The sequence below is a fragment of the Cucurbita pepo genome, chromosome 4, assembly GCF_057944985.1.
Source record: "Cucurbita pepo subsp. pepo isolate OVF chromosome 4, ASM5794498v1, whole genome shotgun sequence".
NCBI lineage: Eukaryota > Viridiplantae > Streptophyta > Magnoliopsida > Cucurbitales > Cucurbitaceae > Cucurbita > Cucurbita pepo.
Window position 1 is genome coordinate 4,362,954 of NC_141801.1, and position 19,620 is coordinate 4,382,573.

Sequence of the window (19,620 nt, forward strand, 5' to 3'; positions counted from 1 at the left end):
TCACAACTCAACCCAATTGGAATAGGTTGGGTAGTTGGTTTGTTATCACTAACATCGGTTATAAAGTGAAATATTTTTAATTTTCGTACTAATCTTAAAAGTATGGTAGGGTTGGAGGGTTGGATTGAGTTGCAATCTTATTTTCGGATTGGTCGAATTGACCTGATCAAAAAAATATCAACTTGCGAACTAAATTAGAAGTGGACAAATAGGGTTTGAAAGTTGAAAATTTGTAAAGCTCAAAAATATTTTTGACACAAAATACAAAGTTCGGGAACTTTTTATTATTATTATTATTATTATTAATTTAGCATTTTAAGTATATAATGAATAAAGAAATAAATATATTGGGTACAATTTTGAAGGGTTTAGGGTTTGAAGTCAAATTTTAGTATTTGGCATTGTCATTAGATGCTCTAATATTATTATACAATTATTCCTTTTTACACTTAATAATATTCTAAAAAAGAATTAAAAAGTTTGAGCCATACCTCAAAGAATCAAATTCCAATCAGATCAAGATTTTGATATACACGTTAATCATTTTAAATAATTTTATTCAAACGTTTAAGATAAATTAAAAAGTCAAACGTTCGAATCTTCATCCTTATATATTATTAAATTTTAAAAAAATCTACAAAAAAAAAAAAAAAAAAAAAAAAAAAAAACTCTACTTTATAAACAAGTCAACGTTTATGATCGGGTATCTTCCTTACATGCTCTAATATCATTTTCATAAAATCACATTTTTGTTCATAAATTTAAAGATTACATTTTTGTGTCCTTAATTTTGAGAATTATTTTAATTATTTAATCCTAAAATTAAAAATAAATAAATAAATAAAAACTCCTGTTCCTCACACAATCTCAATTAATTCCTCCAAATCTTAGGTTAATTTCTAATTACATGAAGTTGGAGATTAGGTTTTTAATTAAATAATAATAATAAATAATAATAATAGTTTTGTGATAAAATGGACTAAAATGTCCCTAAAGGTTTCTGATTGGTGGAAATTATAGACTGTTTTTATATAATTATGAGACATAAATTAGTTGGTATAATTTTAATTGAATAAAAATTGTAAAAAGTTAAATTCTTATATTAAATTATTTGAATTAATTAAAGATATTTAATATATTACTCATTTACTAATAGTTTCAATAAATGCATTATTACATCAATTTAGCATATTTAATATATTTGAAAGGAAAAAATATCAAATTTAACTCCTAAACTTTTGATAAAAAAAAATTAAACTATTTGATACTGTTATTTTCCTTTGCAATCCTATCAAATTTGCATCATACAAGAGAGTATTGTTGATGCTGTTTAGAACTGTAATGAAGTAACAATAAAACTACTATGCTTCCAAACCATGTCTCTCTTAAAATGTTTGAAATCAGGAAAGCTTTAACAAAGAATTCAAGGTATGGTATGCCACTCCCATGTTTCCTTTTGCTATAATACTTCATAACTCCTTTCTAATTCAGTTCAACAAGGAACGGTAGCAAAAGAAGATTAAAAAACATGATGATAAGACGAATGATTAGGCATGAGGATAAGCATACCGTGCGAGGCGGGCTAGCTCATCTCCGATCGGTACCTCGTTCCTGGGTTTGGATAATCATTTTGATGGTTCAACACTTTACATCGAGCTGCTGCTATTGGGATGATAAACTCATCGGGTACCTGTTGTGGGGTGTTGTAGAATGATGATGGGTTTACCAGTAATCCCCACAAGAACATTTACCATCCTTGAAATGATGGAACCGTTTGTTGTCCCTCACAATTAACTCTCTCCCAACAATTCTAGACATGATTTTGATGGCGTTGTGACAGTCACCACATATCCTTAAGTTCTTAATAATCCTAAGAGGTGTTCGTGCCGGAGTACTGATCAACCCGTATGCGATTGCCAATCGTTCACTATGATATAGCAATGCCTGTTCTTTGGCCTCCTGATCGATATCGTGAAGAACGTATCGAGTATCAGGAACATACCCTTGTTCTTTCATTGCCTTTAAAGCCTTCAACTTCTCGTCATCTTTGTAGAGAGTTGGATTTCTGAATTCACTAATCCTGTTCTTCCCATCAAGCATGCTAATTGCAGACCGCCTTTTGGGAGGTGGTGTAGGTATCTTCTTACTCGAGGCAGCTTTCGTCGGGCCCAGATCCACAATTAGCTCCTCTGCATAGTCTTCAAGATCAACATCTCCATGAATTCTAGCATAGTTTTTCAAAGTCTCCCATATCTCAACCGTCGGCTCCATGGGCAGTTTTTCGACGTACTCGAAAGCTTCGTTCATGTGCCCAGGTTCTCCAAGGACACCCAAGAGCCCCAAATAATGATCCAGATCTGGGTTGATTTGATAATCACTTTTCATTGACTCAAAGTACATAAATCCTTCTTCTATAGCACTCGCACTAGCACAAGCTCGCATTACATAAAGAAATGTTTGTGAATTGGGTTGCAATCCCAGCTTCTTCATACTCTCAAATAACTCCAGACCCTCATCACCCAATCCATTCTCTGCATATCCTTTTATCATCAAATGCCAAGAGTCAATATTCCTGTCAGGCATATGGTCGAACACCCTCCGTGCATCACTCATGCTTCCACATTTCCCATACATCTCAAGAACTTTATTATTCAATTGCAAATCGCTTCTATAAGTTGACTGTAAAAAGTAATCATGAACTACTTTAGCATTGTCGAATGAATTTGATTTCCCACACAGATCAAACAACACAAGGAAACAATCAGCATCAGCTTTAACACCCTCTTTCAACAACTCAACAGCTTCTTTAATCTTTCCCTCTTCACAAAAGCGCCGTAGTTCATCAGTAGGAGATACAGACGGAATTAGTGCTTGATTTTGAGAACCATGCCCTTGAACCCCAGCTTGATTATTCAACTGATAAGAATTCTCTACTTGTGGGTTCCCCTGCCCAGGCCTTCCAAATTGTGGGTATCCCTGATTTTGATTGTTCCATTGGTTGGGGCCTCTTTGTTGCTGATAATTGAAATGTTGAGCGTTCGGCTGCGGTGGATTTTGATACTGCGGGTAGCTCTGATTCGGAGGATTCCACGAATTAGGGTTACCGGCTTGAGAATAGCCCTGACCCTGCCGGGAAAATCCAGGATTCGGGTGAGAGCTCTGGTTCTCACTCCGATAATTCATTTGATTATTAGAGCTTCCCTGTGGAACATAGTCGCGATTCTGAAACTCCGAGAACGACTGATTATTAAAATTCCCACTCCGAGAATGAACTTGGTTCGGTGAGCCCCATTGGCCCTGAAGAAATCGAGGATCGGATGAAGAACGTTGTTGCGGCGGTGGAGGGAAATTTGAGAAATCATTAGGGGTTGCCGAGGTGCATAGGGATTTGATTAGAGTCTCTGTCTGGTTTCCGCAAGAAAAGGTAAAACGAGAAGGGAGAGAAGACCGTACCTTGAAGAAGAAGGAGATAAGAATGGGGGTTCGAGCACGCCGGACCGCCATGAGAGACGCCATTTCTGATCGGAAATGGCCTAAACCCTAAGAAAAGGTTGAATGAAACCTCAGCCATTACTTCCAGCTTAAGGAGGAGAGTTTTCAATTTGCATTGGGCTCAGATGTGGGCTTAGATCAAGGCCCAATTTTAAAAGAGGCCCAATATGTTTAATTTTGACAAATTATCATTTTATAAGGACTAATTATCAAGCTAGTGCCAATTGAGCCAAATCGTAACTTTACATTGTTTTCCTTCTCATGAATTTTTAATGTTGTTTGGTTCTTTTCAATCCGTTAAATTTCACCATGTATATGTGACACCCGAGTCAAAAAGGGATACATGAATGAACCGAAACTACGTTCGAATGTGACTCATTCTTAGGATAGGATGGTTAAAAATGTTTAAAATAATTGAAAGTCACTACCTATACCAATAAGGTGCACGTTTCCTTTCCAGTGGCTCAATCATATGAACTCCAAGGTTAAATGTGCTTTGTTTTCGAGTAATTATCAGATATAAGGTTTGTCTTGCATAATTTATTATGTCGTGATGGAAAGTATATGAACTTCATGCATAACTGTGTGTTCACGTGTATCAAGATATTTCGCCCATTTTGATGAACATGGACACATACACTATGAGACTAAGTATGACAAGTATATTTGTCATGGTGATATGATAGTCGATATTCCTTCCAAGTGTTCAGCAACAATCCGTTAGCTAGTGCTAGCCCGACCAGCAGGCACATGGGGTGTGCGAGCCCGCCTACTGGATCCACGTTCGCATGTATGAGTCGTATATAGAGAATACTATGCATTCAATTTAGCTCGAACTGGAAAGTCGCCTAAGAGAATGAAATAATGTTTTAAATCATATGTCCCACCATGTTGACAATAGTGAGATCACTTATTGAGTAATTTAAAAAATACTCAAGCCATTTGTTATTCTTACCTTTCAAGTAAATGCAAGACACCACGATACAAATGACGTAGACGATGTGTGAAGACCATCAAACCAATGCTAAGGGTAGTTCATTTCATTTCTTATATGTCTTTTTGATTAATTTAAGAATTTTATTTTTTGTAAAAACAAACCGTCTTTAACATTTAAAAGTTATTTGTAAGCACTTAAAAACCATAGGGGCGAAAAGAATTTTCTTTTTCTTTGGCTAACCTGCTAACCTACAATTTTCTAGCATCTAATTGAGCAATTTGCCGTAAGGAAATTGTCGGACTAAAAACAATAAGGTAGATAGATAACCCACGACCTTACGACTTTAGGAGGAGATTGTTACACCACTTTTAGGTTAAAAGTCTCAAGTATGGAGACAGGAATGACTTCAATGGAGAACACGATCCACACATGATAGACGTGGACAACAAAACAGATAAAAAATCCAATTTCGCACTACTGGATCTAGCACGTAGATGATCTAGCACATAGAAATCAGATTCCACTACATTTATGAATATGTAGATAGGGGGCTCAATATTGATTTCATCCGAACAGAGGGATAGCTTGGAGACATTTTCACCAAATCTCTATCGCGGGTGAAATTTGAAGTACTTCACTTGAAGATCGAACTTCAAATAATAAGGTAGATATACATACTACTTGTTAGATAAATCCCTATTTTTATGTTAAAATCGATCGAACTTCAAATAATAAGATAGATATACATCAGACTTGTTAAATAAATCCCTGTTTTTATGTTAAAATCATTTCTATTTTCTAAGTGGAATGATTTAATGAAGTTGCTACTTCTCTCCATTTTTAATATATAATTGTTATTTAAATATGCCAATTGAATGAGGAATAGATCATCAGTATTCAGCACAAAATCTTAAATAGTCTCTTGAATGAGAAACAGATCATCTGTATTAAACACAAAATTTTAAATATCGTCTCTCTTGTGTTTTTTTTTTTTTTTTTCTTGTTCCAGCTGATTTTCCTTAGACAATTTCAGCAAATTGCTCCATCAAATAGTATCAGAACAAGGTTTAATCTACCGGTGGTATATCATTGCGGAGGAGCCAATTTTATCAAAGCGATTAGCTCAATGGGTTAGAACGGAGAGAGGTATCTAACAGCATCATTTCATTTCCAGAAACTCGAGAGAGGTGTTGCTCCAGATCATCAAAAACAGGGTCATTTCCCTGATATTACAATTACAACAGTCCAGAGAGAGAGAGAGCTAAGACTGACAATTACCTGAAAGCTCCCTTGTTTTTCCTTAGTCAAAATGCCATGGATACTTCTAATAAACAATGTGGCAAAGCCAATGTCCGAGTTACTTCTTCCCTGCCAGAAAAAATGAACAAATTACCCGTGAATACGAGACATCAAAATTGATTGCTGATTACTTGTAAACTCAGTAATTGTTTGACCCTCTTTTCAGGCATCCATTACCATTCAAAAACATGTGAACAGCAACACTAAAAAACGTATACGAAAACCAAACCTTTACTTGCTGATCTAGTACTTCTTTTGCCACTCTTTTCGAGTTGGGAGACCTCGGAATCCTCGCATTTATCTGATTTATCTTCAGAATTGTCTGCCATGATTTTGTGCCCTGATGATCTGGTACTTCTTTGCCCACTTTTTTCCGATTGGGTATCATCGGAATCCTCATTGGTATCTTCTTTGTCTTCCAAATTGTACGCCCTGATGATATATACCTATGAATGCAAGGTTAAGCTCATTACTAATATTTACTCAAATTTCAGACAGGATTCGAGCAGTGATGTTAACAACTTCAAAGGGGAAGACATTTTTCGTGTCATTTATGTGAGATTCCAAGATTGAGAACTGAAGATTCATCTCAACCTAAAGCCTGCGCTTGAAAAATGAATGGTGAAATCTTGAAATGTGAGTTACAATGCTAAGTCAATTCCATAATGATATCACGAGGAAGAAAAAAGTGAGTTACATTGATGAACACGACTCTCCACAATGGTATGATATTGTCCACTTTGAGCATAAGCTCTCGTGGCTTTGCTTTGGGCTTCCCCAAAAGGCCTCACAGCATTAGAGAGATTATTCTTTGATTATAAACCGATCATCATTTCCTAAATTAGCCGATGTGATGTGAGACTTTCATCATCCAACACTCAAGAATCTGCATGAACCGTCTTGAGTATCCCATCCTGCCACCCCCACACTACCAAAATGTACTTCCTCTTGTAACTAGGCGCTGCTCATGGCAACAGAGAGTTTTGAATGTTTTGAAGAAGCTGTTCCTCTTGTATTTATACATGTCGAGAATTATTGAGAGTAGTCTCACATTGGCTAATTAAGAGAAAGATCATGGGTTTATTTATAAGTAAGGAACATTGTCTCTCTTGCTACGAGGCCTTTTGAGGAAACCAAAAATAAAGCCTCAAGAACCTTGAAAGAAATGGAGAAGGGACAGACACACAAATTAATTTTATCTCCTTTTTTGTGGTGTTATACTAACTTGACACCATTTTTTTGTTATTAATATAAAAAAAAAAAAAAAAAAAAAAAAAAAAAAAAAAACATTTCTTGCTGCAAATCAGCTACCACTCCTTTCACTAATTCCACCCTTAAAAATCAGTTTCACTACTTCCACCCTTCCTTTCACATATCCGGACTTTTTTTATGGAGAAATAAAAACACAATAAAATAAATATTAACAGCTGTTTTTAACCAAAAACTAAACAAAATAAATAAATAATAAAAAACAAGTTTATAACCAACCATCCCTCCTCTAAACTTGTTTAACTAGAATGAGACTTTCTTCAAGTCAATTTTCTCTCTTAACTCCAGGAACCGTTGTCTTGCTAACGGCTTTGTCAGAATATCCATCAATTGTTCATCTGTGTTCACATATTCCAGTTCAATAGCTTCAGTTTGCACACATTGGCGAATAAAATGGAATCTGGTATCAATGGGCTTACTTCGATCATGGTAAACATGATTTTTCGCCAACGCTATAGCTGATTTGTTGTCAACATAAAGCTTGGGTTTTACTTGCAGTTGACTGATGCTACTCAAAATCCCGTCCAACCATACTCCTTGACACGTTCCAGCAATTACGGCTACATACTCAACCTCGCATGACGACAAAGCCACCACCTTCTGCTTCTGCAATACTCAGGTTATTGGATTTACTCCCAAATAGTAAAACACTCCAGTTGTACTCTTCTTATCATCAATATCCCCAGCCATATCATTGTCGCTAAATCCTACGAGCTCCACATTCGATAGCTTCTTATAAACACAACCAAAAACTTAGAGTACCTTTCACATACATCGATATTTGTTTTACTGCTGTGAGATGTGAAGTTGTTGGTGCCTCCATGTATCTACTCATCACACCAACTGAGTAGGCTATGTCGGGCTGGGTATTAACAAGATAGCGTAAGCTTCCAATAACACTTCTGTAAAGTGTTTTGTCAACCGCAGGTTCTCCATTCCCATGTTTGCTCATCTTCATTCTTAGTTCCATGAGAATCGAACAAGGATTGCACTCTCCCATTCCTAGCTTCTTTAGGATTTTTCTTGCATATCCGGCCTGACATAAAGTGATTGATTCACTGCTTTGTCGTACCTCAATACCCAAGTAATAGCTCAAAAGTACAAGATCGTTCATCTCAAATTTCTGGTGCATCTCTTCCTTGAACTGAGCTATAACTTGTTTGTTTGAACTGGCTATGATTAAGTCATCCACATATGTGCCAATTATCATTGCTTCAACTCCATTAATTTTCTTGTAGAGAGCATATTCCTGTGGACATCTCAAGTGACTGCAAACATTGATCAAGTTTAAAGTTCCAAGCCCTCGGAGCCTGTTTTAATCCCTACAAGGCTTTACATTGTTTTAATACCATGTTTGGATTTTCCTTGTCAACGAACTCTTCTAGTTGAACAACATACACCTCATCTTCTAACTCGCCATTCAGAAAAGCTGTCTTCACATCCATGTGATGTACTTCCCAGTTCTTAATGGCTGCATAGGCAAGAATTAATCTCACTGTTTCTAACCTGGCCACTGGTGCGACTTCACTGTAATCCTAAACTGCTGTGCATATCCCTTTGCCACGAGTCTTGCTTTATGTTTCATGATTTCTCCATTTGGATTTTTCTTTAATTTGAAAATCCATTTGATGCCGATTGCTTTATGATTCTTCGACAAATCTGTGAGTTCCCACGTTCTGTTCTTTTCAATGGAGAGAATTTCAAACTTCATGGCATTCCTCCAGTTTTCATTCTTAGCAGTTTCCTCGTATGAGGTTGGCTCCTCTATAGAAAGAAAACAAAGGTCCACTGCTTCCTCCTCTGCTTCATTCAGTTCTCTATAAATTTCTTCTAGAGACCTGAACTTTTTCGGCGTCGACGAGCTTGATAATGATGCATTTGAGGTATTATCTGGTGTTGATAAAGTTGAGGACAAATTTTCTCTTTGCCTTTCATCTGGATCAACTTCGATTTGTTCAATATTCCTCTCCTCTATCCTACCCTATTTTTCTAAAATTTGAACAGTGAAAGTTCCTTTTTGTTCATCATCACCGTTTGCGATTTCTTCCCAACACCACTTTTTCTCCTCTTCAAACAACACATCCCTGCTCACCATAATTCTGTTCTTTTGTGGATCAAATAGTCGGTAAGCTTTGGTTCCATCTTCATATCCCAACATAATTGTCTTCACACTCCTATCAGCAAGTTCGGGGAGGTGTGAATATATATTCTTGGCATGAGCAAGACACTCGAAGATTTTAAAGTGATGAACCTTCGATATCTTGTCAAACCAAGCTTGATACGATGTACCATCTGCAACTCCTTTTGTTGGCAATCTGTTCAGAATATACACGACAGTTTTGACAGCTTCTCCCCAAAAATTTTCAAGCATCTCTTTGCTCTTTTAACATACATCTGACCATCTCTACAACCGTTCGATTACGCCTTTCTACTACGTTATTTTGCTGTGATGAAAATGGTGCAGTAAGAAATCTCTTCATGCCTCCTTTCTCGCAATAGTCTTTAAAAGCAGTAGGTACAAACTCTCCTCCACAGTCCGTTCTAACGTCCTTAATCTTCTTGCATTTCTCTACCTCCATACTGATCTTGAACTTCTTAAATACCACCAGTGTTTCAACAAAAACACCCACATAAATCGTGAAAAATCATCCACCAATAACATAAAATATTTGTTACCTCCATAAGTCATTGGCGAAATAGGTCCACATAGATCTCCATGGACGAGATCCAGAGACTCCTTCGCACGATATGTTGTTGTTTGCGGAAAAGAAGTCCTATGCTGCTTTCCAATTAAACACCCATCACAAAATTGATTGACCTAGGTGATTTTCGGCAACCCTTCAACCATTCTTTTGTCATGAAATTGCTTTAAAGAGTGAAAATTCAGGTGTCCATACCTTGCGTGCTAAAGCCAACCATCGTTACTGATATTTGCCATTACATACCAGATCCACAAGCTTTAGCTTTGCTACATACAATCTGTTGGATTTTCTAGTCACCATAATAATCAAGCTCCTGACCCTATCATATATCTTCATCACACTGTCCTCTATGACAATTTTATTTCCACTCTCGTCCAGTTGTCCCAAACTTATTATATTGCTTTTGAGTTTGGGTATGTAATAGACTTGCGATAAGATCAAGTGCTCATCAATTTTGCATTTGAAGAGCACTATTCCTCGACCGCAAATGTCTATTACAGAGTTATCACCGAAACGTACCTTTCCAACAACAGATCTGTCGAGCTCACGAAACACCCTCCTTTCTCCTAACATGTGGTTGCTTGCTCCAATATCTAGGTACCAGGAATTTTCAGCTCCAATATTGGCTGGTGGCAGCACTATAGTTTCATTCAACATCACAAAATCAGGCTCTTTGTCACGTGTGGTTTTAATTTCACACACCTCTATCATCAGCAATGAAGACTCTTCATCCTTTTGCATCTCTATCAAGTTGAGTTGTTCATCTTTCGTGGAACACTTTGATGCGAAGTGTCCCATCTGCTGACACCCGTAACATTTAATTTTACTTCTGTCGAACTTCTTCTTCTGAGTTTGTGACTCTCTTTCATCTCCTCGATGCCAGTTACTTCTCATACAGCCTCTCCATCTTCCACGACCCCGTCCCCTGCCTCCTCTAGAACTGCCTTGATCCTTCCCTTCTTTCTTTGAGGATTTTGCATTCTCTCGTCCCTTCCATTCTGCACGAGTAAGGAGAACGGTTTCATCTTTTTCTCCAAACCTTTGCAACCTTTCTTCATGTGCCTTGAGTGATCCAATAATCTCATCAACGGATTTTGTTTTGAGATCATTGAACTCCTCAATTGTTGAAGTGTTTGAAGAAAATTTGCAGAGGTGGATCGTAGAAGTTTCTTAACTACTTGGATATCATCCACAGCATTGTCGAGGTCTCTCAATTTGTTAACAATAATGGTGAGTTTTCCATAATACTCATCAATACTTTCTGAATCACCCATCCTCAACCCTTCAAACTCCCGCCAGAGAATCTGCGTTCTAACTTCTTGCACTCTTTCCGCACCTAGATTCATATTTTTCAACATGATCCAGGCTTCTTTGGCCGTTTTCTTAGCACTCAACTGTAGTAACGTATCTTCTCCAATACTTTGATAAATAGCTGCTAAAGTCATCTTATCTTTGCGGCTATCTACTATTTTGGGTGATGCAATTGCCTCCCAAACACCTTGTGCCATCATAAATACCTCCATCTTAATCGACCAAGCTGTATAGTTGCATTTTGTCAACATCGGGTATTTGAGTGTGACAGATCCCTCCTTTTCTTGAATCCGTACACTCACTTCGTTTGAGGCATCATCTTCTATCGCACCGATGCTTTGGCTCCTGTCACTCGATTCCTATCTCATTTTTTTTCTCTCTCCCTTCTTGACCGCTCAATCTCTAGATGAGACATGATTGAAAACCGACCTTAAGCTTGTAGCTCTGATAGCAAATGAAAGAAAATAACTGAAGGGAAGAAGGGGCAGACACACAAATTAATTTTATCTTCTTTTTGTGGTTTTATACTAACTTGACACCATTTTTCTTATATAATAAAAAAAAAATAATAACACATTTCTCGCTACAAATCAGCTACCACTCTTTCCCCTAATTCCACTCCCTACAAATTAGTTCCCCTCTTCCACTACTTACACCCTTCGTTAATTCCACTCCCTACAAATTAGTTCCCCTCTTCCACTACTTACACCCTTCGTTTAACGATATCCTCAGCTTTTTTTTATAGAGAAATAAACAACAAAATAAAATAAAATAAATACTAATAACTATTTTTAACCAAAAACTAAATAAATAATAAAAACAAGTTTATAACCAACAAGTTTATAACCAACAAGCCTTCATAGTTTCTAACATGGTATCAAAGATATGCCCTTAGCTTAGTCATGCCAATAGAATTCTCAAATGTCAAACAAAGAAGTTGTGAGTCTTGAAAATATGGTCAAAGGCGACTCAAGTGTTGAATAAAAGGTGTACTTTGTTCAAGGGCTCTAGAGAAAGAAGCCTCAAGGAGAGGCTCTATGGTGTATTTTGTTCGAGGGGAAGATTGTTGAGGAGTAGTCCCACTTTGGCTAATTAAGAAGAAGATCATGAGTTTATAAATAAGGAACACTATCTCCATTGGTACGAGACCTTTTGGGGAAACCAAAAACAAAACCATGAGAGTCTATGCTCAAAGTGGACAATATCATACTATAGTGGAGGTCGTGGTTTCTAACCAACCATGCCGTAAACCTCAAACTAAATGTGCTAGATTAAATGTGCATAGACCCATAAAACTCAGTCATATGAAAAGATGCTTGGCCAATTCAGAATATTTGAAACTAGGCAATGAATTAATTTTCTAGACAATCACCTTGAATTCAGTTGGCTTAGTTAAGTGAAACACCAAAGCATCCCCATCTACTAACTGGTGATCAATGGCAAACCCTCTCCAACCACCACTAAGACCTGTTTTCTCGGCAAGGTATTTTGTTTGGAACTCATTTCCATCCTCGTCCAGCAGAGTAACCATTTCATCCTCACGGGGAAGGTGTTGCTTGCAAAATTGAACTGGAAGACCCTATAAGAAACTTCTTAAGACAACATCAGTGCAATAAGTGCCTAATATACATACTTTGTCAAATCATAAGCTTTAAAAATGAATCAAAGCTCACAAAATTCAGTAAAATGATCTACAAAAAGCAAAGCAGTTTGATCAGAAATATCATGAACTGACCAGCCAAAATCCCCCGGTGACATGTGATTGAAGCATTGGCTTCACAAAACTTGGGTATCTAGAATCCAGGCTAGATTGAAGGTCTCGTGCTCTGTCAATAGCATATTGCCTTTCTTCATGTGAAGCATAAACCCGATTCAACAAATCTCTCCGTTGATATGTCCTGTTATGCCAATCATTTTCGCTTTCTTAAGTTAAAAGAACTAAAAGTTCCAAGTAAAAGTAATTTGAAACCACATTTTCTTGCATACCTTCTATAACTTCTGTTACCTGGAAGTGGTTCAATGGGCACCTGCAGAGGCCAATAAGATATGAACATTAAGCTACATTGTGAAAGCCCACCAAGAAAGAAACGAATAATCCAAAACAGGTAATTCCAAAATAATGAATCTAAATGCTTAAATTAGGAACTGTTCAATCAGAAAGGGCGTAAAACTCAAAATGAAGAACTCAAAGTCTACCTCCTTATAGTTCGGAGGGGGTTTATCCGCAAATCGGCTGGACCTTCTAACACTGAAGGACGAGATATCGTGTGGTTGGCGAGGACGCTTTAGCTGTTTCGTCTATCAGAATCCATACAAAGAGAGAGAACATGCTTCAAATTCATTATCATGTTGGAATATACATTGGATTATGAAGCATTTTGAACAACGGAAACCTACCGGAGAGGATTTAGTGCTGGAAGATTTCAGAGCATCGGCAAGCTTGTTGATATTAAGCTCTTCCATCCTCTTCTTATTCTCCTCCAACCTCTGGCGTCGGCATTCCTCGTAAGTCAGGTTCGATTCCACCATTTTCCTGGAATCCAAACAGCACAATCCTTCAATCCCTTAATGCAAAGAGAACCAGAATCTGACCGTTCTAGAGATGCCTCAGTGAACTGAAGTTTGTTCCCTTCGATTCTCCGGTGAGCGCCAACATGGAAAGCTCTGGCGCTAATTCGAATTCAAACCAAGCTTGTTCTGGTTCAGGCTCAGCTGTATGAGCAATGAACAGAGGAGATGAAGAAGTGGATTGGGCCTGGACCTGGTCACAATGGGCTCTGCAGATTGCTACACTAAGCCCATCTACTATCCAAGGCCTTTTGGGCTAATTTGGAAAGCCCATGGGATTGATAGTTCGAACTGAAATTGGAGGGGTGCTCATGGTTGACCAAATTTTATTCTTCATTTTATTTCGGCCCGACCTAGGTTCGGTGACCGGGTTAGCACCCGTCATCGCCTCTTTACTCGAATTAGATGTGTTACGATAGGTCTCTAATAATGATCGCATGTGTTTACATTCCCTAACCTCAACAGTGGAGTCATTTATTGAATATTTTTTAAAATACTCAAAGCATATGCTACTCCTATGTTTCAAGCAAAGACAAGACACCTCTGTACTCATGATGTCGGCATCGCAATTAAAGAACATAGAACTTGTATAGGGTACTTGTATAGAGCATTGTTATTTTTATATTTACCTGTGTTTATTTTAATATTTCTTTTGTACTGTTTTAAGACCTTTTCTCAAACATGTAAGTCTATGACATTGTTTTATGAGGTCGTTTTAAATGAATGTTTTTGCTTAGTTATGCAAGATCTAATAAAAACCATTATCGACCAAACAAGAACTAACTTAGTTACTTCTTGAGTGATAGTTTCACGATCCCAACCCTGCTCAAACTGTGGTCAATCTTCTTGACTATAATTCTATTCTATCGATAATGAAATATTTTCTACTACTTTGATGTGTGAGAGATCAAGTCAGAATGCTCAATAGCATATGAGAGTCAAAATCTCAATGAAACCGAAAAGCATGATCCAAGAGAAGGAAATGACAGCATTAATGTCTTGATGTCGTACTTAAAATCCATTAAATCAATGTTCTGTCCCGGTTTACCGAACAAATTTTTTTATCGAATTTGTATGCTTTTCTCACATGTTATTTGGTAATGTTTTTGAATTTAAAGCAAATAAAATAAAACATGAGAAATCAATAGTATTTTAATATATTTGAATTTGAATTATAATACGATAAAACCAAGTAATTTGGAGGGGTTGAGACAAGAGCATTGGTTGACAACAAAATGGGTGACATCGTTACAAACCCCAATTCTTTATTTTAATAAAAGATATAAAAATTAATTAGTAAATTAATATTATAGGTTTACTATATTGCCAACTCATCTGAAAATATTTATTTAATAGGCATGTCATATCATTATTCTACCCATAACATTAATGATATAACTAATAAATAAAATTTAAACTCAAACAACATAATTGAATTTATTTAAAGTTTAAAACTTAAATGTAATGATTCACTTTTTAATATAATAATTTGTAAGGTGAAAACAAACTAAAAACTAAAAAAAATTAGAGAGTATAAATAATTTTGTGGGAGTACTTTTTAAATCATTTTCGAAAACTATAAATTTAAATCCAAATAACAAATATCTCGAGTTTGTAAATAAATGAAGAGGCCTATGACATTTTAGAGTAAATAAATGGATAGAAGTATGATCAAAACACGACGATAGTCTCTCATGACAACTAAAAGTCTCTTCTCGTCACGGTCTTGCACACCTCAGTAAATTAGGTTCTAAATGTCCGAAAAAAGGCCAACCAACCTGTGCATAAAATCCTATCAATTCTGCAATAAATTAATATATTACCGTAATCAATTCTGACCCAAAACCAAGTATCTCGCTCCCACCAATTAATTTCCAACTTGAAAATCTCACATCAGAGATCAACTCTGAGATCTCACATCGATAACGATAAGAGAGAGAAACTAGACGAGGATGCTGGGCCTCGAAGGACTAGATTGTAAAATCCCACATCAATATGCTAATAGACCTTGAGGATACATATACTTCCTATTTATTGATTCATGTTTGTTATGGTAATATGATTATATAGTGCCATGTGAGACACCCCAATGAATGTAAGGATATTTAGTACTAAATTATAGTTTATCATATATATCATATTTGATATTTTATTACAAGGCAAATATAGATATTTGTTTTCTTACGGGTATTTTTACATTTATTGTTATTTCCATTTTTTAGTCTTTCCATATCCTTTCATTTATTTGATTATAAATAATATAACTACTTTCCCACCATTTAGGTGTGGTGGATTAATCAAACATTCTAAATCGTAAAGTATAATTTAGCACTAAATATCCTTAACAATGAGTATAAATAATATACCAAAGTGTAAGGTTTATAACGAGCCATGTACCATGATTAAGATGCAAGATCTCATACATGCTGTATGTCACAAGCATAAACGTACAAATGTGTACGTTACAATACAATATGCACTCCTTTCTTTCCGTTGGTAATTCTTATGTCTAGAGTTACATATACGAGCCTGCCTAGTAGATTCATGCTATGCCTCCAATTTTATTCGAAAAAATTCCTACCTCTCTCGATTCTTATGTCTGGAGGGTAGGAATTTTTTAGGAGTGAGAGTGAGAAAAAAGAGATATAGTTAGTGGGTTTGGTGGAGAGTTGTAATTTAAAGTTTGGTGAAAGAGTGAGAAAAAAGAAAGGTAGAAATTTTTTTAGGAACTCCCTTCGTCACAAAGCAACAAATTAAACAGGATAGCTTTCAAAAAGTTGTTCTTCTTCATCTCCTCCGGTGAAGCAGCACCCACTGAACTTCCGGTGAACTACAGAATTCAAACTCAAAAGCTTCAGATATGCTTCAATGCTTGTTCATATTTTGCTATCATCAACGGCTGGAGTAGAGGTTAAAATATCATCATTAATCCAATAGGTTAAGTCCAACCATTTTTATGAGGGACTATAAGAAAATGATTTAGAATTTTAGGAATAGATTTAAAAAAATAATTTAGAAATTTTAAGAATAAATTTAAGTAAATGATTTAGATGAAAAACGAGAAATTTTAGCAAGAAATCCCAAGGAACCGTTTCTTTTTGTAAATTGTGTTCAACAGAATAAACCTTCAATGACCTGCCTTGGAATCACAATGATGAAACATGAAAAAGGCCAATGTGATCGCGCCCGAATAGACATTAAATTCAAAATTGAAACAAAATTGAAACGGGTATTTATTAGGGTCTAATGTTGATTTAATTATGAATTTATAGATAAGGAATACATTTTCATTGGTACGAAAAACAAACTTCAAGAGCTGAACAATATCATACCAACTAATGTAGAGTTTTGTGATTTCTAATAGTACTCATCCCATCGAGAACCCAATCCATTTTGCTTATTCAACTCAAACAATAAAAATTGAATTGACTTTTGAACGGTAAATTTTGTTGGGTTAGTTTAGTCACCAATCTAATTAAATTAATTCAAAAGAATTTATTTGAAAAAAACTTTTTATTTTTTTTTTTTAATTAAAAGAATTTAGGAATAATAATTGGAGAAGGAAGGTGTGGCCGCAGATCCAAAGCAAAGAACGCCGGGAAGACCACCACTCCACGTGCAGACCTCTTCCCTGCATCATTCCCTTCCCCTTCTCTATCCAATTTTAAAACTATTTCCTAAAGTTTTTTTTTTACAAATTTTGGAGGCAAAATAAATAAATAAATAAATATTTCTTTTTCTTGAAATTGGTCTTTCGGATAAATTAAAAGAATTGGGAACATTCTAATGACTTCAAAAATAATTAAATTTACATCAATCAATATAAATCGATGAAATTAAAAATTAACTAAATTGAAAAAAATATTTTTTTGACTTTTGTAATATTTTTAAAATGAGAAAAAAAAAATAATGGAATAAAATAATATACAATAAGATGTTGCTTACGTATGTTTAATTATGCTATAAAAATGCAACAAAGAAATACGTACGAATATATATGTATATAGGTAGATATAGATATGAGAGCTATTTGAAGAAATAATTTTATTACGAGATGTTTAAAAAAAAGAAAACATGTATGTATATAGATGAATGAGTTATATAAATTACTGAAATTGAAGTAAGGTTTAAACAAAAATATTTGTGGATCAGACAGGATCATATGATGGCTGCTGCAATGAAATTAATATATACAACAGAACAGTAATATTTAATGACCATAAAGACACATTCACACAAGTAAAAGAAATTATCTGATTTCACAGTAGAGAGAGAGAGAGAGAGAGAGAGAGAGAGAGTTTTGACCTTGAATCAATGAAAGAAACAAGTGAACAAATGTTTTCTTAGTTTGTTTATGATTTTTGACATTTGTAGCACCTCAACCCAATTCTATTCTGCCAATTTCATTATCCACTCACCCTGTAACCTAAGCTAAGCTGTGCCTTTGCTCAACAATTAAATGGAAATTCAAAAAACTTAGCCTCTTAAATCTTAGGTTTATCACACAAATATCTTCTAAATTATCAATTCTAATAAGATAATGTAATAGTCCAAGCTTACCGCTAGTAAATATTGTCTCATTGGACTTTTCCTTTCGAACTCCTCATTTTAAAAATGGTCCATTAGAGAGATGTTTCCTCACCCTAATATACAATGATTCGTACTTCTCTCCAACCGAATATAATGATCTCACAGTGGAGACGGGGTGGGACCTGTAACTCAGGGGATTAGAGCATGTGGCTACAAACCATGGTGTCGGGGTTCAAATCCCTCCTCATTCACAACGGGCTAAAAAGGGAAGGACTTTTCCCTCTCTGGGGGTAGGAAAATCATGATCGGGATAGCGGACCCAAAGCTATGGAACTTGGGTGTGGGTCTTTTGTGGAAATGGAATGACCTTATCTTTTTATTTTTTCTTTTTCATTAATCCTCTTCAACCGAATCGATGTGAGATCTCACAATCCACCCCCTTACAAAGAATGATTCGTTCTCCTCTCCAACGAAATCGATGTGGGATCTCACAATCCACCTACCTATGGGTCCTCCAATCCACCCCCTTCAGAAATTAGCCTCCTCGTTGGCACATCACCCATTGTCTGACTCTGATACCAACGGTAAGGGTCCAAGCCTATTGCTAGCAGATATTGTTCTCTTTGAGATCTCTCTTTCGAATTTTCCCTCAAGGCTTTTAAATCGGACTTCTAGGGAGAGGTGTCCACCTCCCATGTTAGGTTAAAAGGGAACTCACTCACGGTTTCATGTAGGTGGGCTCTAGCTACGCTACTCTGAACCTTCATTGACCTCTAAGGTGTTAATGCAAGGCATTTCTTAAAAATATTCACTTTTTACACCTCACATGCATACACCTTCCTTGCCACTACAAAATTAATGCAATGGGTAAAAATGATATTCTTTTTACCCATTTGATATGAAAAAGAATGGACACTAACAACAAATATTATGAATCATAGGAACTTTTGGGTCATTATGAAATATGAAAACTAGTGAACAGATATTCTTGGAAATTTGGAAAAAGTACGACAGAGAATAATATATGATGAGAACATATTAAATCATGCATGTAATCAATCTTAAATGTAACAAAACTCCACAAATGGAACATTATCACAGGTGACAAAAGAGGTTCCAGTGAAAATTTTGGTTCCAAAGAACAGAAATTGTCTAACCTCAAATAGAAAAATTGTGGAAGGACAGAGAATTGTTTACCTTAGAACATTTCTGTTGAAGGGTGAATCCAAATTAACCGTCTGGAATAGTTGAAAGTGTTGATGGTCCCCGGGAATTGGTTCCTTTTGTTCTTGATGTTCATCTTTTTTTCCCCTTCCACGCTGAGAATCATATCCTGTTTTTACTCTGAAGAATATTCCACAAACAGATCTCAGATCTTAACAGCACATCATTCCGTAACACAAAATTCAGAAATATGCAAAAGGAGATTACACGTTTCCTTTTTTTTCTTCACAGAAAAATGAACATTCAAACAAAAAACACTTTTCTTACACAAAACGCAACCTCAAAAAG

At 35.9% G+C, this 19,620-nt stretch overlaps 1 protein-coding gene and 1 pseudogene across 1 annotated transcript; both read right to left on the reverse strand.

The window, feature by feature from the left end:
- Positions 1-1,364: 1,364 nt before the first annotated feature.
- Positions 1,365-3,565, reverse strand: LOC111792740 (pentatricopeptide repeat-containing protein At2g15690, mitochondrial pseudogene; annotated as a pseudogene).
- A 1,841-nt stretch (positions 3,566-5,406) lies between these two features.
- LOC111792770 (B3 domain-containing protein At3g19184) lies at positions 5,407-13,714 on the reverse strand. The gene is made up of 7 exons (XM_023674352.2): positions 13,408-13,714; positions 13,207-13,308; positions 12,997-13,037; positions 12,746-12,908; positions 12,383-12,589; positions 5,958-6,174; positions 5,407-5,797 (listed from the first exon to the last, which is right to left on the reverse strand). The coding sequence occupies exons 1-7, from the start codon at positions 13,537-13,539 to the stop codon at positions 5,787-5,789; spliced, it is 873 nt and encodes a 290-aa protein (XP_023530120.2). The 5' UTR covers positions 13,540-13,714; the 3' UTR covers positions 5,407-5,786.
- Between the last annotated feature and the right edge of the window lie 5,906 nt (positions 13,715-19,620).